Below are 18243 nucleotides of genomic sequence, written 5' to 3' on the forward strand. Positions count from 1 at the left end.
CGTTTGGGAGAGTTCATGCCCTTCCCTTGAAATCTACTTTTGTCAGGTCAGTTTTGTCATTTGCTTCTTTGTTAACATTTTACTTGGCTACAAAGCTTCACCTCCAACCACTGTAACTCATCAAGAGCTCAAATGCAAGAAATTCAGCAAAGCTGGGCCTGCAGCTAAATCAAGCCCATGCTGGCTAACGCCCCAACACAGTGAACGCTGTGCAGATGGACAGCAGCGACCCCTAGTGTCCGCTGAGCAAGCATGCGTCACTCTCGAGTGGCCAATCTCATAAATAAGCTGTGAAGGCTCTGATGGCAATGTTTGAAATATCCTTGAATGTAAACATTGGGAACACAGTGACTATTCTGTGGCATGTCACTGTAAAGGATAATTATTTCTCTATACTTTTCAAGCTTTTCAATGCTTTTATTGGATCTTCACAAAACATATTTTAACTTAACATATCCATTTCTAGTTTGTAATTCAGTGAGTTTCAGTAACTTTATCCAGTCGTATAGCCATTACATAAACCAAGAAGACATTCTCATATCTTTAGTCAGAATTCACAGGTCCATTTATAATTACTTTCTTTTCTCATCCAGCACCAGGAAACAATCTAGTTTCTTTTTATATAAGGAAATTGTGCCTTTTCTGAATCCTTTTTAAATTTTTTCTTTTGTCTCTGTTTTTTAGCTATTTGTCCATGACAGGTTTTTACTGTATAGACCAAGCTTCCCTCACATCTGTGATTCTCCTGCTTCATCCTCCCAAATCTAGGGATCACAGACACAGGGTGGTAACCTTTGTGTTCTCTTAACATTCATTAACATGTTTTTAAGCCTGCACATGGCTTATGTATTATTTTATAATTACTGTGATAATATGCCTAAGAAGATTCGCCGTAAGGCCTTCCTTTTAGTTCGCAGTTTGATGGCATAGTCCATCACAGTAAGGAAGGCATGGGGGGAAGAGGGGCTGGCTGTGTGAGCCCAGTGGGAGATGTAACTGGTCACATCGCATCTTTAGGCTGGAAGTCAAGAGAAATGAACTCTGATATTTCCCCTACTCTCCACTCTTTTCAGGCCAACACACCTGCCCTTGGGTTAATATCACCCACATTTCTATGACATTTATCTTCCTCAACTAAACCTCTCCGGGAGCACCCTAACAGATGTGTTCAGTGATGGGGCCTTTAGGTAATTCTAAACCTAGTCAGGTTGACAATGAAGATCATCCATCACAACTAGTTAGAGCAGGTGCTAAGAATGTTTAAGAGGTCAAGCTACCTTCTTTCTTTTCCTTTCCGTTTAACCTGAGCAAATAAAGATGATTCATCTTTCGCAAACCGTGTTGAAATGATATTTGACTGTAATGACAGCAAGCATCTCCATGTGGGCAGATTAGGGTTGTGTCATTTCATGCCCAGCTGCATTGATGACTCTCAGCCTTGTTTAATCAGCACCAACTGTGGACAGCAGCAAACCCTGTGATGCCCTGCTATGGCCCATTGCTTACCTCACTTACATCCATAATTTTTATGGATTCCATTTCGTTTAGATGTCTCCAATAAGACACAAGATTATTGGAGCAGAACAGAATCCATTTATTGTCATTTTCATATATTAAAACCTAAAGCATATTTTATTGCAAGATTAAAGTTTGGCATTGTATTCTCCAGTGGTAGTGACTGGGTTTCTCTCTCATTTGCATGACTTTTGTGTCATGAAACTGAGGTCTGACAGAAAGTATATCTCAGCTTCACCCTTTGACCACTGAATTCTACATATCAAAGATTCCTGCTGTATTTACTAGTTGATTTTAATAAATGAAAACCCGAATGGTGTTGCTTGACAAAGATGAACATATTTGCCTTTGAATTCTGCTGAAAATGGGGTGGCAATCATTTTGGTGTTCAGATCAACAGAAAGGGGTTGTGCTAGGTATACAGTGAGATGCTAAAATGTGTAAGGTTTCAACCATGCCACCAAGATGCTCATGAGCTAGTTTGAAAAACAGCTGCTTTTAAAATGATGGTTTGGTGTTGTATAGAAATGCCTTGCTGAAGATGTGTCTGGGTGCTGGGGAGTTAAGAAAGTTAGGGAAGCTTAGACGTTAGGGAAGTGCTCTCAAATCTGTTTATGCATGAGAAACATCCTGAAAGGTGAACAGCAACAGACTGGAAGCACAGACTTGGCCCCCAAACCCATGTTTGCTGCTGGAGAAGTGTAGCCCAGTTATCAAAGGGCCCAACACCAAGTCAGCAGCTAGTACCCAGTACCGTGCCAAGCATGGCTAAGACATTTTCAAAACATTTGAAAATGACTCTTGTTTACAAGTAACCTTAGCTAGAGAGTATTTCTGCCAGTGCATTGAGAAGAGAGAACTTAGCCGGGTGATGGTGACACATACCTTTAGTCAAGCACTTAGGAGCCAGAGACAAGAGGGTCTCTGCGAGTTCGAGGCCAGCCTGGTCTACAGAGCTAGCTCCAGGACATCCACAGTTGTCATACAGAGAAACAAAACAAAGCAAACGAACAATTAAAAAGATGGAACTTCCCAGATGTGTGATGTATCCTAGGAGGTGCATGTACACTAGCATTTCTCAACCTTCATCACATCAAGCACAATGTTTAACATATAATGGACACGAACCAATGAGCACTGGCAGTTAGATAAGCAGGGCACAGGCCATAGATATCCAAGCCTCCTACTAGGATTTTTGTTCTCTTAAACTGACAGAGACTTTTGTGGCTCTTCACAAATCTTATGAAATGGAGCAAGCAAGACAGCTATTCTCTATTTTAAATGTTTGCCTTTGTCACATGTCACATGTTCTCATTACTCATGTCTCTGAGGAGTTGTGCCTTACATGTAATTTAGTGACTAAGGAGAGAAAAGCAAACAGTTGGGCTTCTATGCATGTTGGCTTTTAGTACCACAATGATGGCTTCCTGGTGACCATTGCAGGAAATGTTCAACTATGGGTTTCAAATGAAAGATTTCCCTTTTCACTAAACTGCTGGAGCTTTTCCATGAGACTAATACCTATGGACTAATACATTTCACCAAGCCAAATAGCTCACGTTTGTTCGGATGTTCCAGCTGACTGCATGAAAAATCAATTTTAAAAAATTGCGGAATAAGGGCAGTTCTTCACTAAAATTAAAATCTAGCAAAATGATGGAAAGCAAAGTCTCCGTTTATTTTGCCTTGACACCCACACTAGTTTGTCAGGGGAAGAGGTAATTTTTCCACTTGCCTATAGGAAAATTCTATTATGACTAGAAATGGTCAGGCAGGCAGCCTCTGTATCATTCTCATTTGGAGCTGTTTTCTTTCATGCCTGTTTAACCCTTTTCTAGCTGTTTCAGATCTGAAAGCATGGGGGAGGGGGGCTCTTTCTAAAATTCAAAGGGAACTTAATCATTTGTGACCCTATGCTCAACTGTAGAATAGAATGCAAATCCTACTGGTGAGTTTTTTCCCCTTCCTCATATTTAAGCTCTTACAGGTCATTAGCAATTGTTGGCCAAACTTCTCCTCTTCAAAGTAGCTCTCTATTGGTGTGGCTGGATCTCATCAGCTCCTGACCACTTGATTTGTCTTCTGCCTTTTACTCACTGCTCACTAGTCTTTCTAGTTTGGCGCCCTCTTCTCATCGTTTAACATTGACTATCCCAACGTATCTGTCTCAGCTCCAAGTTCTCCATTTATCACAGCTTTTCTAGGAACATTAACAGGCTCAAATTTACCACTGTGTTGACTAAAAAATGTTGTGTTTTAGTTCAGAACTGTCTACTGAGAATAGACTACAATTTCCAACAATCTTAAGCGTTTTCTCTAACTTTCTGTTATCTAGGCTCTCACATATACTGTGTGTTCAACATTGATTAGATATGTTTATTCCCAAATCCGTCATTCTCATTTTCCTCTCTCAGTTTTAAGTGCTACTGTTGACCTGTTCATCCTAACTGGAAATAGAGCTATTGTCTTAGCCTTGTAAATAATTGTCAAAGGCTGCAGATTCCATTTGCATGGTGTTTCTTAACTCTAGCCATGCTTTCCACTGGCTATTTCAGATTTAGAGCTCTAGTTTTATACATTACACTCTCAAATCATGTTGCCTCCCTTGAAGACACTCTCCATTTTCTGGCTCCCATTCTTCATACTTTATAAAATCTCCTTTAAATGTGTTACTTGAAATTCTCCCCATGAACCAGAGGTGTTTGCAAAAAAAAAATCTATTGTCATCTGTACTGAATAATCATGGGGCTGGAAATGAGAATTTCAAATTTTGAGATGATCAAATATCTGATAAGGAAGGGAAGGGTGGGGATCCTTAGTCCAAGACCACTGTCCCCCAACCCCATGCCCTTCCGTCTCAGCGCTAGTCTCCAAGCCGCATCTAATAGCGCAGACAGGGAGGACATTCTCAGTTGTCTCTGTTCACCCCGAAGAAAAGCAATAATCCAAAGAAAATGAGGTAATCCATCCATCAGTTGAACTTTAAGAGCACAGTGGAAAAGCCCACATTTCTCACTCCTGGACATTAGTTCTTTCCTTTTCTATACAGCAGCTTTCCAGATGCTGTTAACAAATAAAAGCCTACAATACGTGTTCTTGAAAAACACAATTGTTTCGTGTAATAGAAGAGAAATCTCAGGTAATATCAATTAGCTTGCTCACTATATATATATAGATATATATACATATACATTATATTGTTAAATGGTATATTTTTATACTGTGTATGTTTTTTGTTTGTTTTGTTTTGGAGGTTTTTTGTTGGTGGTTATAATGGTGGTTTGGTTTTTTTTTTTTTTTTTTTTTGGTTAGTTTTTTGTTTGGTTTTTGGGTTTTGTTGTTGTTGTTTTATTTTCTGAGATAAGGTTTCTCTGTGTTCCCTTGGCTGCCCTGGAACTCACTCTATAGACCAGGCTGGCCTCAGCTCACAGAGATTCACCTGCGGTGGTGTGCACCACCATAACCTGGCTTCTGTAAAATTCCTAACTAAAATCTGTTTCCTTTGTGAAAGTAGTAACATTTGTGAAACTAGCTAATGTTGATTTAATCCGTTATAAATTTAAGATTTTCTTTCATTTTTTTCTTATAAAAAATAGTTGTGGAAATCTGTGAGATTTCCTCTATCCATGGGCATGTGTTGGCACAATTTTATTGTGTTGTTGTTGCTGCTGCTGTTTTCTGAGAAGGAGTCGGGATAAAATGGAGAGAAAGAAGAGAGGGAGGAGAAGAAATGATGTAAATACAGTACTCACATACGAAAATCTCAAAAAAAATACATTTTAGGAAAGAGCAAAAGAACAGCCTGTGTAAATGGGCGTTACACCACTACTCATGAGCTTGTATATGAGAACCACCAAGAAAAATGGTGTATGTGCATATAACCACAGACGGGGTAGGAAAAGGAGGACATGGTATGTTTTGCTATACCAAAACTCTACATTTTACTGCCAGTGTTTGAGGCTTTGAAACCAGTATTAACCCATTTAGATTACTGTATAGGACAAATTGATATTTGTCATTATTGCTTTAATCAAAGAGTCCATCTTGGAGATTGGATGGTCATTTAAAGTACATTCTCTGGGTCTCCTGCTCTGTAACAATAGTAAGAAGGATCTTAGAATGGCCAGTGTTGTGCTGTCATCATGTTATCCTAAAGAAGAATATGACAAAGTCACAGTGGGACAAGTTGGAGAACCATGGTCCAGGAATTAATCTCCATTCGAATCTCAACCATGTTCTATCTTTAAAGCTTGGCTTTAAAGCTTAGCCCTTGTAAGTAAGACCCTAACATCTAAGTCCTTCAATTGTTTTTAAATATTTGGCGTTAACAAATTGAACTATAAGCCAGGAGTCCGGGCTCAGATTTTTTTTTTTCAAAAAATAATAACCTTAATCCATCACTGATGGCTTCCAGTTTGGGTTTCTTTAAATTTGCAGCAGAGTTTAAGGGGTTTTTTCTCTCTTTCTTTCTTTCTTTCTTTCTCATCTCTCTGTTTCTCTCATCTCTCTGTCTCTATATCTATTTATCTATCTCTATCTCTTCATGAGTGTGTTCTCAGGAATTGAATCCAGGACTTTCTACATGCTAAATAAGTTCTGGACCAATTAATTGCACTTTCACATATCAAAAAATAAAAAATAAAAAACTAAGTCTGCCCAGGTTAATAAACTTAGTGCATTTAGGACAATAAATATTTTCAAGCATCATGTTTCACTTCTATAATATTTATGAATGGAAATGTGGCAGAAACATAAGAATTACACTTACTGTAGGAAATATTTGTCAGTAAGTGAAGAAATTTCTTATTAAATTTCTTATTAAAAAGATGATTATTAAGAAAACAGTGGCAGTGGTTGCACACACTTTAATCCCAGAACTTGGTAGGCAGAAGCAAGCAGATCTCTGTGAGTTCAAGTCCAGTCTGACTACAAAGAGAAACCCTGCTCTCCCCCTTCCCCATCAAAAACAAAACAAAAAAATTCATGGGAAATTTGGGAACTACTAAATTGGATGCAGATCAGTAGTGGTTTGTCACAACATCCTTAGCTGCTACTGGAATCAATGGGTTAAATCATACAAACATGTGTTGTTGTTGTTGTTGTTGTTCTTGCACTCATTGATAATAAAAGACTACAGGAAAAATTGAACTTTCATTAACAGACAACACATCTTAACTGGCTTATGCATGTCAACTGAATTGAAAAAAATCAACACTGATGCATTTGACATAGTATATTGAATTTTTAAAGTTTCAGTGTACAGGGGCACAAGGGTTTGATTTTTAATATTTGATGTAAAAATTGTGACAGACGTTAGGTTGACCCTGAACTTAAAAATACAGTTTGGCACATTTTAAGTCTGTGTTATCTTGGGCACCACTGACAGAAAGAGGAGACCCAGATGGAAGGAAATGTGCATCTTCCGGCAATTTTCCTTTATCTGAATGTCTGGAGTTCTGAGCTCATTTCTAGACTCTGAGACTTAAATAGAAATCAGAGGGGAAATGTAAGCATTGTAAATAATGCTTAAATTATTTAAAACAACTAGGAATCTTGGGACCATCAGATAAAGAAGGAACAAAATATGGTAGGATATTTATTTGTAGAAGCAGATGATGCAAAGATTGTCTGAGCCGTAAGTCATCCAATGACTGCTGTGGACAAACAAGCACCCCTAATAGATCCTTTTAGAAATTACAGCTGGCTTACTGTGGATCATATTTCCCATGTGTGTAACGAGGACATATAATTGGCCTTGTACATTCTCATCGTTTTAACCGTTCATTTATCTTCCTTTCTTAATACACTCATCTTGGTTCGGTTAACAGCTCCATGATCCTCACATTCAGTATGAGAACAGTAAATTTCATTTTTCTTTCTCTGAACCTTAGTCATGAACATGAAAGTCTTTTTTTTCCATTTTTTAATTAATTTATTTTTATTAATTACAGTTTGTTCACTTTGTATCTCAGCTGTAGCATCCTTCCCTATCCCCTTTCAATCTCCCCTCCCTTCTTCATCTCCTCCCATGCCTTCCCCAAGTCCACTGATAGGGGAGATCCTTCTCCCCTTCCCTCTGACCCTAGCCTATCAGGTCTCATCAGGACTGATTGCATATTCTTCCTCTGTTGCCTGGTAAGGCTGCACACACACCCCTCAGAGGGAGGAGATCAAAGAGCCAGCCACTGAGTTCATGTCAGAATAAGCCCCTGCTCCCCTTACTAGGAAACCCACTTGGACACTGAGCTGCCATAGGCTGCAACATGAAAGTCTTATTTGAAAGTTCTAGAAGGCAACACAACAACTCCAATACCCTGAAAAGAATAATCTTCTTCTATCTAGGAAAATTTATCTTTCAGATGAAAAAAAATATATGTCCTCTTACCCAGGCTACCCAAATAAGGTCTGTAGATCAGAGAAACTTCACCAAAAGGCATATTTTTTCCACTGCAGGGGATGTAGTTAGTGCATCCATTATAGAAAACAGTACCAGTACGAAAGTAACTAAAATAAATAAGATAAACTACATCAAAGTCCGCAGCCTCTCTGCCAGCTCTAAACACAACGGAAACAAAACCAGCAGTTTGAAGAAAGATGTGCCCTCCTGTCCTCACTGACATAATTCATGGTAGTCAGCATATGGAATGTATGCAAAGTAAAATACTATCAATCCGTTAAGAAATATGAGATCGCATTATTTGGCACAGCAGGGATAGATCTGTAGTAGGTCATTTTAAGTAAAACGTGCCAAGCACAGGAAGACAAATGCCACATGACCTCGCTCATATGTGGAATCTAAAAAAGGTGATACCATAAAAGTTGAAAATAGAAAGGGGTTCCCAGAGACCAAGTAGGCAGTGGGAAAAGGCTGATCAATGGATACAGTGTTAGGAGTTCAAAAGAATAAAAACTCCTGGTATTCTGTGACACAATCAGGTGAAAATATTAATAGAAAGTTATATATCAAGACATTCAGAAGCTATATTAATGTGCTCACCATACAGGAATGACAAATGTTTAAGGTGATAATTATGATAATTACTCTGATTTGATCACTAGTGTACATTACTAAAACATCATATTGTACCACATAAAACCATGTAAACATTTGTCTGACAAAACCTGAATTTATTTTAAAATGTTTATTGCCTTCTACGTAACTCCCCCAAGTCTACTATTAAACAATTTTAATTGTGTTAAATAAATGCATTCACTTTTCTTAATATGTACTTGAGTACTTATTTTTCTCCATCGTGGTATCCTTCTATTTTCTTAGACTACCACTTGCTTCCATTGTGCACATATGTCTTTCTGAATTATAAATGTTACCAACTTTGCCCTCCCCATTTACCAGCCCTCGAGGACCTTCCATCGCTAGTCAAGTCTAAAATACTTGCCAAGGTGTCGCCCTCACTGTCTGCCCCATCACCTTCCTTCCCTCAGCCAAGCCAATATGGTCAAGCTTCCCAGAGCACACTAGCTGCTTGAGAAGCCAGGACTTCTCATTTCTCAGAGTAGTTTCTTCCCCCTCTCTACTTTCATTCAGTTCTTCATTATTTTAAGGGCAGCTTAGGTCCTGTGGGATTCATTGAGAAATGTTAGCCTTGTGGAATAGGCAAATAGCTTATTTGACCATCATCTTTTTATTATCTGATATTTGCTGAAGCTAATATTGATGAATCAAAGACTCATCCCAAACATCCTAATATATCTCTGGTATTTAATATCTACCCAATTAACATTTGTTTAATATAATTCAAATCTATAGATAGTTGTACAGAAAAATATTTGTAAAGTCTCAATGAAAAAATACAAGAGGGAATACCCAGTTTTGTGAAATAAAAGGGTGATGTTTTCATTATATTTATGTGAAATACTAGTTGGATTCTTTTTAAGAATATTTGGCAACTTAATATATACTCAGAAACACAGACAAAAGAAAAGTAAAAAATGAGGGAAAATATTGAGACATCAAATGTATGCAGTTAACTGTGACAGGGAAGATGAAAGTTCTTTAGAAATGTAAGTGAAGAAATCAACAATATTGAATCTATATCAGGAGGTATTATAATGATGAATGAAACAGCACAACTCAGCTAAGATTACTGTTACTATTTCATTAATGAAGGAAATAATGTGTGCTGGGCCTGGTAGCACAAAGCCTGGAACTCCAGCTAATTGGGAGACTAGGACAGGAGATAGCTAGCTCAAGACCTGTTTGGCCTCACAGAGTGACTTCCAGGAGAGTCTGAGCCATAATATAACAGTGCTCAAAATATAAAAACATGAGGGAGGGGCTCTCTTGATGTAGATCAGTTATAGAACAATTTGAGTGCCATACAGGAGGCCCTAGGATCACCTCTATCAGATCAAAAACTATTTCATGTTCTTCAAAATAATGTACTTGAATATTAGAAAATGTTGGAAAGACCCTGCCTGACATTGCAACTGTCTCTTTAAGAAAAATCAGATGTCTATAACTACCAGGTAGGTCCTTAAATTCTGTGTATAATAAAACAATTTCAATTCAGATACTTTTTTAAGAAGGAAAGGAAAAAAAGAACAGGGGCCGGTGAGATGGCTCAGCGGTTAAGAGCACTGGATGCTCTTCCAGAGGTCCTGAGTTCAATTCCCAAGAACCACATGGTGACTCATAACCATCTATAAGGGATCTGATGCCCTCTTTTGGCACACAGATGTACATGCAGACAAAGCACTTACATGTTTAAAAAAAAAAAAAAAAAAAAGGAGGTGGGGCCTGAAAAGATGGCTCAGCTGCTAAGAGAGCCGGTTGTTCTTGCAGAGAACCTGGGTTCTATTCCCAGCTCACAGCTGTCTGTACCTCCAAGATCTGACAACCCCACCCAGACATGCAGGCAGGCAAAATGCCAATGCACATAAAATAAAAGTAAAATTTTAAAAACAGAGAACACTAGCAATAGGAGTGCATTTCTTAGTATTCTTCAAGTGCCATTTTCTTAAGCAACAGCTGAGGAATCTCACTTGGAAAGTCAGAATTCTTAGAAAATAGACTCTGTGATGTGAATGCTTTGGCTCAATGTTGTTCAGAGATGGCATGATTTATGATTTAGACAGATGACGGGGCTGCCACCCCTCTCTGGGCCTTAAAACGTATTGACAAAGGCAGGTAATATAACTCAGTGACAGAGCGCTTGCCTAAGCATGTGGATTCAAAGAAATGTCTTAGCAAGATTTTCCTGGTGGTCACCAGATTTGATGCCTCAGCCCCTACACTCTAGTATAGCGCTGAGGCCATGAGCTGATGCAGGACCTTCTTCCTCCAGATCAGTGTTGTGAGGTGGTGGAGGGCCTTCCTCATGCTCATCTTTCCCCTCCATTGCTATTCAAAGTCTCTTCAGTATCTAGAACTTTCCGCAAAGGTGATATGGGCAGAACATTTAAATCATTTTTTTGAAGGGATGAGCCCAAACATTATTTTGGAAAGCCATGAGATATCAAATTTGGGTGTACACGTTGAAAAAAATGATCTGTTTTTTTTATAAAAATATTACTATTGCTTAAGCTCTTTTCAGCACTTCGTATCATAATATGCCAGGGCCTCAGTGTGGACCAGCCACACAGCTTTGAGTGTGTCTTCCTCTAAGACAGTATGGCAAACACTGGAATCAGACAATCTGGCTTTCATTTAGCCATCAGCCATCTGGAAGATATAAGACTTAATTGACTCTCTGTCAAGAATAGATAGGATACCTGATTCTCAAGGTCACTGCTAGTTGTAAGAAGATGGGGTTTCCAAGGAAGTGGAGCTTAGTTATGGCATTCATCCCTCAGAGAGACACTGATGAAGTGTCTTTCCTGTGTCAACACTGGGCTGAGACAGAGTAGAGCAGAAGCACAGCGCCCTGCTCTGAAAGCACATAAGACCTCGAAGGAGGACAGAGCTGTGAACACGCCGTGGTGAGATTTCACTTTGGTGCTGCGCTGGCTGTGTGGACAAGATGGATGCCAGGGCGAGTACTATGTTACCTGTGCTGAAGGACTGGAAAGCTTGTCGTGTGCCTCTTCACCGAAAACATGCTTGCCTAGGAAAGGGGTAGCTACAGAGAAGATGGCAGCAATTTGTAGGTAGAGATTTTTAGGATGAAACACCTTCTACCTTCTAAACTCTTCAATGTTGAAAAGCTCTAAGTATCACCATTATTTTTGTCTTAAATTTTTTTTCTTTTACAGTCCTCAGTTTTCCATCTTTCTAACCTCATGGCCTGAGCAGGTGAAAAGGCCAGGCTGCAGTTACCTGTAATCTCTCAGTAGTGAGAGCATCCACTATGTGTATCCAGTCTTGGAGGGAATGCTATCGATTTGATCCTAAGAGGAAGATGTTCTGTGTTTTAAAGATACTAATTTTACCCCTGTCAAGCATTATCTCACTGTACATGCACCCATATACACACTGGACCAGTACCCCTCCGCACACTGTATCAGCATTCCCTACACACTCTGTACAATACCTCCTACACACTCGCCACACAGGGTACCCTACACACAGTACAAGTACCCCATAAACAGTGTACAAGTACCCCCTACACATACTATGCAAATACACACACACACACACACCATACACACAGAAAACAGATACTCCCTATGTACCGTGTGTGGAAGTCCCCCCTACACATACGGTACTGTCTGTAAACAGAAAAAACCCACTCCTACCTGGGGGGCTTGACTATCTATTAATTCACTGTATTTGTCTTCCTAAAGTAAAAGAATCATTTCCTGTTGTGAAAGGATCTGTTTGTTTCATGTTTACACTCTACCACGAACTGGCTGACCCTGCCTGTGTAAATGTCAAAGGAATTCATTTCTCTGAGCACTTTCCTGTCCTAGTGCATGTTATATCACTAAACCTGTAAACACAGTATTAATGTGTGGATTCAGGATAGGAAAAAAAAATGGTCAAGCAGAGGCGGTTGCAGAGTGAAACTACTGGTTATTTCTTTGTTTTAAGTATGTGGGCTGGGCCAATAATGGCAAAGTCATCAGGGATCCCAGTTATCCATTAATCATGATTAGTAAGCCATATTGATCTTTACCCACGAACTATTGGTGTTTTCTAGTCAACTAGAGGATAAATTATAAAGGACTGTACAGTTGACACAAGAGAAATAAAATCACAAACATATAGGAACAAATTTTATGCCAGGCAGCAGTTACCTGTCATTTCTTGGTCATAGGCACACCCACTGTGTATGGCCAGTCGTAGAATATTGACTTTGTGGGATCTGGCATTCTCATTGATTCAGTGACTGGCTCGTTGATCATCTCCCCCTGAGTGGGGGAACAGCCTTGCCAGGCTACAGAAGAAGACAATGCAGTCACTCCTGATGAGACCTGATAGGCTAGGGTCAGATGGGGGGGAGGAGGACCTCCCCTATCAGTGGTCTTGGGGAGGGGCATGGTGGAGATGAGGGAGGGTGGGATTGAGAGGGTACAAGGGATGGGGCTACAGTTGGGATCCAAAGTGAAAAACCTATAATTAATTTTTAAAAATATTTTTAAAAAAGAACCATTCATGGTAACTCTGAGTGTCACTTTCCATCTATTACATTTTTTTTATATTTGAGTGCCTTTATTTTTTTTATTAATTACACTTATTCACTTGGTATCCCCCCATAAGCCCCTCCCTCCTCCCCTGCCAATCCCACCCTCCCTCCTCCTTCTTCAGGCATGCCCCTCTCCAAGTCCACTGATAGAGAAGGTCCTCCTCTTCTTACTTCTAATCTTAGTCTATCAGATCACATCAGGAGTGGCGGCATTGTCATCTTTTGTGGACTGGTAAGGCTGCTCCCCCCTCAGGAGGAGGTGATCAAAGAGCAGGACAATCAGATTATGTCAGAGGCAGTCCCTCTTCCCATTACTATGTAACCCACTTGGACACTGAACTATCATGTGCTACATCTGTGCAGGGGTTCTAGGTTATCTCCATGAATAGTCCTTGGTTGGAGTATGAGTCTCTGGATAGTTCCCTGTGTTCAAATTTCCTGGTTCTGTTGCTGTCCTTGTGGGGTTCCCATCCTCTCCAGCTCTTACTATTTCCCACTTCTTACATAAGATTCCATGCACTCTGCCTAACAGTTGGCCATAAGTCTCAGCATCTATACATCTACACAATGGAGTATTACTCTGCAATGAAAAATAAGGAAATCATGAAATTTGCAGGTAAATGGTGGGACCTGGAAAGGATCATCCTGAGTGAGCTGTCCCAGAAGCAGAAAGACACACACCACACATGGTATATACTCACTCATATAGACATATAACATAGGATAAACCTACTAAAATCTGTACATCTAAAGAAACTAAGCAAGAGAGAGGACCCTAACTAAAACGCTCAATCCCCATCCTGAAAGGCAAAGAGGATGGACATCAGAAGAAGAAGAAAACAGGAAACAACCTAGGAACCTGCCACAGAGGGCCTCTGAAAGGCTCTGCCTTGCAGACCATCTATTACATTTTTATCGGTGCTAAAACTTATGAAGTCAGGGGGCTGGCAAAAAGGCTTGGTGTGACGTCAGGGGCTCACGAGGAGACTGTACAGGAGACTGGAGGGAAGGCTCAGCGGAAAAGGTGTTCGCTAACAACTAAGAGTTTGACCTCCCAGAATCCACATGGTGGAAAGAGAGAGCCAACTCGGGTTGTTTCCTGAGCTCAGTGTGTGTGCTGCGATACACACATACATGCACACACACACATGTGCACACACATGCATACACACAAATGCACACATCTAGATAAATTGATCTTTTTAATTACAAAGTGGTTCTAAGGTTGAGGTGAATCTTACACAGACATCCTGAAATGAGCCTCCTAGTAGGTTATCCAATCCCAAAAGGTCTTCCATAAACATGTACACATATGGGTAGCTCTAAATAGAATCAGCAAACAGATATGTATGTATGTATGTATGTATGTGTGTGTGTGTGTATGTATAGAAAGAAACATACATGAGCTGAATAGTATATGATAATATATATGAAGAACCTAGTAACTGTTTGCATTTGAAGTAATTCATCTAAAGTAAATTGTAACATGAGAAAAAGTAAACAGCATGGTCATTGTAGCACTGTTTATAATATTAAAATAATAGAAATATTCTAATTATCCAACTACAAGAATGGCTAAATGAACTATAATGAACTGGAAGTCATAGTATATCAACCTAAAATAATAGATATTGTCAAAAATGCTTCAATTATATAATGAAATGAAGTCATGTGTGTGTGCTCTGTGCATGTATAAAATTATGTACTGTATATGGATGTGTAAGGAGGTGGTAAAATGGAACCCACACACAGTAAAAGACCACATTCGGTCAGATACAGTTTTGCTGTTGGATTATTGTTGTACCTTTCTCCAGACGAAAAGTTCTCCATCTCTTCAATTAATGTGACTCTAGAATCGGTCTAAATGGCAATTCAGACGAAGGTCAACTACATGACTAGATGACCTTGAGCAAGCTCAAGGTTTAACTTTCCCCTCAACTTTCCTAATGACTAAACAGATTCCAGCACATAGGTTTGACAGAAACAAAGGACATAAGCATATAAAACATTTATTTGCAGGGATAAATGACCATTGACGCTATGTTAATTTAAATTGCTTACATACAAAATCAGTCTTTCTATATGAAACCAAAACAAGATAATAAATCACATCAAATTCCAAGACTGATATTCAAATGGAAACGCAATTTTTTAAGATTTAATCAAACACCTGAATCCTTACTAATTAAATTTACCAATAAATGTTGCATTGTTGAACTAACAAGCTATTCTAGCTTGTAGATTGCTCTTCGTACAATATTTTGTTTAAAAAGAATATTCTGCAGCTTGAAAGGTACATTGCTTCCTTTTTAAGGTCCCCTGAGTCCAGTGAGTGCTGCCTACAATCGTGTAAGTGAAGGGCAGACCTCACTAGTTTTTCAGGAGTCACACCCCGGAGGAAAAATGCCACTCCCTAACCCAGCAGGCATGAGTGGTAGAGCTTCATGAGCCCTTCCCCCATCCATGCTAGGATTTGGGCTCTCATGATCTGGGGTAGGTCTTGTGCATGCAGCCACAGTCACTATGAGTTCCTATGTGCAATGGCTTGTCATGTCAGGTAAATACTGTTTCACCACAGATGTCTGCCGCCTCTGACATTTATGAAATTTTCAGACAATATAAAAACACAAATGACATACCCAGATTTATGCTTTATGGTCTGTGTCATATTTAGGGGCTATTTAAGGCTTACTCCAGAATAACTCATTTGAACCCCAATTACAAGGAAAAGTAACCCATTATAGAGAAGAGTATTTTTTAATCTGTTGTATGTTTCTACTTATCATTAGCAATTTAGTTTCTTATATCTTTCAAAATGTTATTTTCTTGACAGTAAGACTTATTCAAATATGCGAAAGTATTTTACATAGATGTTCTATTCTTATTTTGGTTTTTTTTTCCTCTTCTCTTACAGTCATTCCCAGCATAGCACTGCAACTCGTCAGCCTTCAGTGACCCTCCAAAGGGCCATCTCCCTGGAAGGGTAAGAGAATAATACAGTGCTTTCTCTTATAACAAAGTACACAGCACTTGACTGTAAGAAGCTGTCCCTCTCCCTCCACATACAGTCCTTTCCTTATTCTCCTCCTCTTCCTCTTCCCTCCTTCTCTTTCTTCCCCTCTGTTTTCCTCTATCCAGACCTCTCCCCTACCCTGGCAGTTACTTATGAAGCTTATGTCTTGTGCCAGCCCTGGGTTGCATGGGTTAGATTTACAATTCAAATGTAAAATCTCACCTTTCCTTCACAGGACTCACTGTGAGTGATACAAATATTCATATGTGCTTGAAATACAGTATAAGCATTACAGTGTATGGGCAGTGTGTATGAAGGATTGGTGAAGGACCCAGAAAGTACTTGATAGGATCAGTGTTAGAGTGGTAGGGGGAAGGAAAGAGGGAGAGGAGAAAGATGAAGCTCAGCTTTGTTTTCAGTGTATACCCTTAGCCACAGATAGAACTCTGAGAACAGATGTCTCTGTGGATAGGTGTACAGTGACACAGTTCATAAACATCCCTTCAAGAGAAGAGTTCAGAAATATGGACTGTGTGTTTCTTAGGTGCCGGGCTGTATCTGGCTGGCTGGCTAGCTACCTAACTCACCTTTCTCTGCATGTATCTATCGTGTCTATTTTTATTTCTACAACAATCATACGAGATAATTATCTGTTCAAAATCATACGACCCTAAGGCATTAAGTAATCTCATGGACACTCAACGGAAAATAAAACAGTTTGTGTTTAAGCATGTGTCAGACTCTACTGAACAGATCTGACCCCAATAATGTGATATAAAAAGACTTTATTGAGCAGGAGGAATCGGGTCACATAATTCATATGCTACATTTAGGCTGTTTCGTATAACAAAGACTTTCCAGGGTAAAAAATAGCTAGAAAGACATTGACTTTAGAAATTATCATATAATATCAGTAACCTGTTGTATCTAACAAAATCTCAATCGTTCGATTTTACCAATAAAAGACTCAGATGCTGAAGTGAAATCTTAATAGCTCAGAGAGGCAGAAAAAGCACCCAGCTGACCTTCCTTTTCAGCCTACATCCCACAGGCAAGCTCTCCTTCTCCACACTGTCTCAAAAACTCCTCACATTCAATGACTATCCCTTCTCTTCCTGTGTCTTGACTTCCTCTTTCTCTCTATGGTCTTTTCTTATGTTCACTCCCTGTCAGCTGTTCTCTTGCCCCACCTCTTGAACTTTGGTTGACTTTGTTTAATCCTGTTCAAGTAGAAAGCTCTTAGATTAGAGGTGTGTGCTGGGGCTGAGCCACACCACAACTAGAAACAGGTTTTTCCAGTAAACAACATAATCTCCAGTTTCACAGCATGGTCAAATATCCTGTAACAGCAGCCTGTTTTGAATGGCCCCACTGTCTCTGCACATGACTCCTTATAGGGACAAAGTTGTTTGTGGTGGAGGTGTCAGTGTGGAGATCTATCTTACCTCTTGTCTTACTTCACTTTGTTCTTATGAAGAGTTAAAGAGGCAGGTTTCAGTGTGGAACCTTTCTACATTGTGGTCATAAACACAAAGACTGGACTTCTGCAATGCTAAATGATGCATCCTTCTATTTCCACTCCCTCTCTTCCTTTTTATTAAGAGAAGCTTATTAGCAGTTGCCTAATAAGCATTTTACTTTGCCTTCCTCATTCTTTCTACTTGGGTTTAATGAACTCTGCTATAGACATAATCACTAATTCTAATTCTCTGATAAGATGAAGTAGCCAAAGGGGAGAATCGTATTGAAGTTGGCAACTTTCTACAAAGTACCGAGTACTTATCAGATCTTCAATAAGCAGCAGTTGAATACACATTTAGTCCAAATGCTCTGAAAATGAAAGTAATAAGCAGAACAGATTTGTGTAACTTCAATAAGTTTGAAGACCTGCACTAAACACATAATCCCAAACACATAAATATGCAATTGTTTATATAAATACCTCAGGGTTCTGAAATAATCTAACATTAATGGAGCACCTAAACGGGAATATCTTGGTATCTAGAACACTATAGTCTATGTTTGTGTGCCCAGCTGGCTGCCATACCAAGATAACATAGCACGTAACTCTTACCACTAAGCACATAGTGGAAGGATTATTTCCTGTCTTAAATAGAACAATGAGTCTTA

At 39.3% G+C, this 18243-nt stretch overlaps 1 protein-coding gene across 27 annotated transcripts in view; it reads left to right on the top strand.

The window, feature by feature from the left end:
- Positions 1-18243, top strand: part of Dlg2 (discs large MAGUK scaffold protein 2) — a 1917798-nt gene that overhangs the window by 1545221 nt on the left and 354334 nt on the right. For all 27 annotated transcript variants that reach the window (XM_060367555.1, XM_060367549.1, XM_060367550.1 and 24 more), the window contains one exon: positions 16015-16083. In XM_060367555.1, coding sequence (XP_060223538.1) covers positions 16015-16083 — 69 coding nt within the window. The remainder of the gene's footprint in view (positions 1-16014; positions 16084-18243) is intronic.

Source organism: Meriones unguiculatus, chromosome 14 (assembly GCF_030254825.1).
Source record: "Meriones unguiculatus strain TT.TT164.6M chromosome 14, Bangor_MerUng_6.1, whole genome shotgun sequence".
NCBI lineage: Eukaryota > Metazoa > Chordata > Mammalia > Rodentia > Muridae > Meriones > Meriones unguiculatus.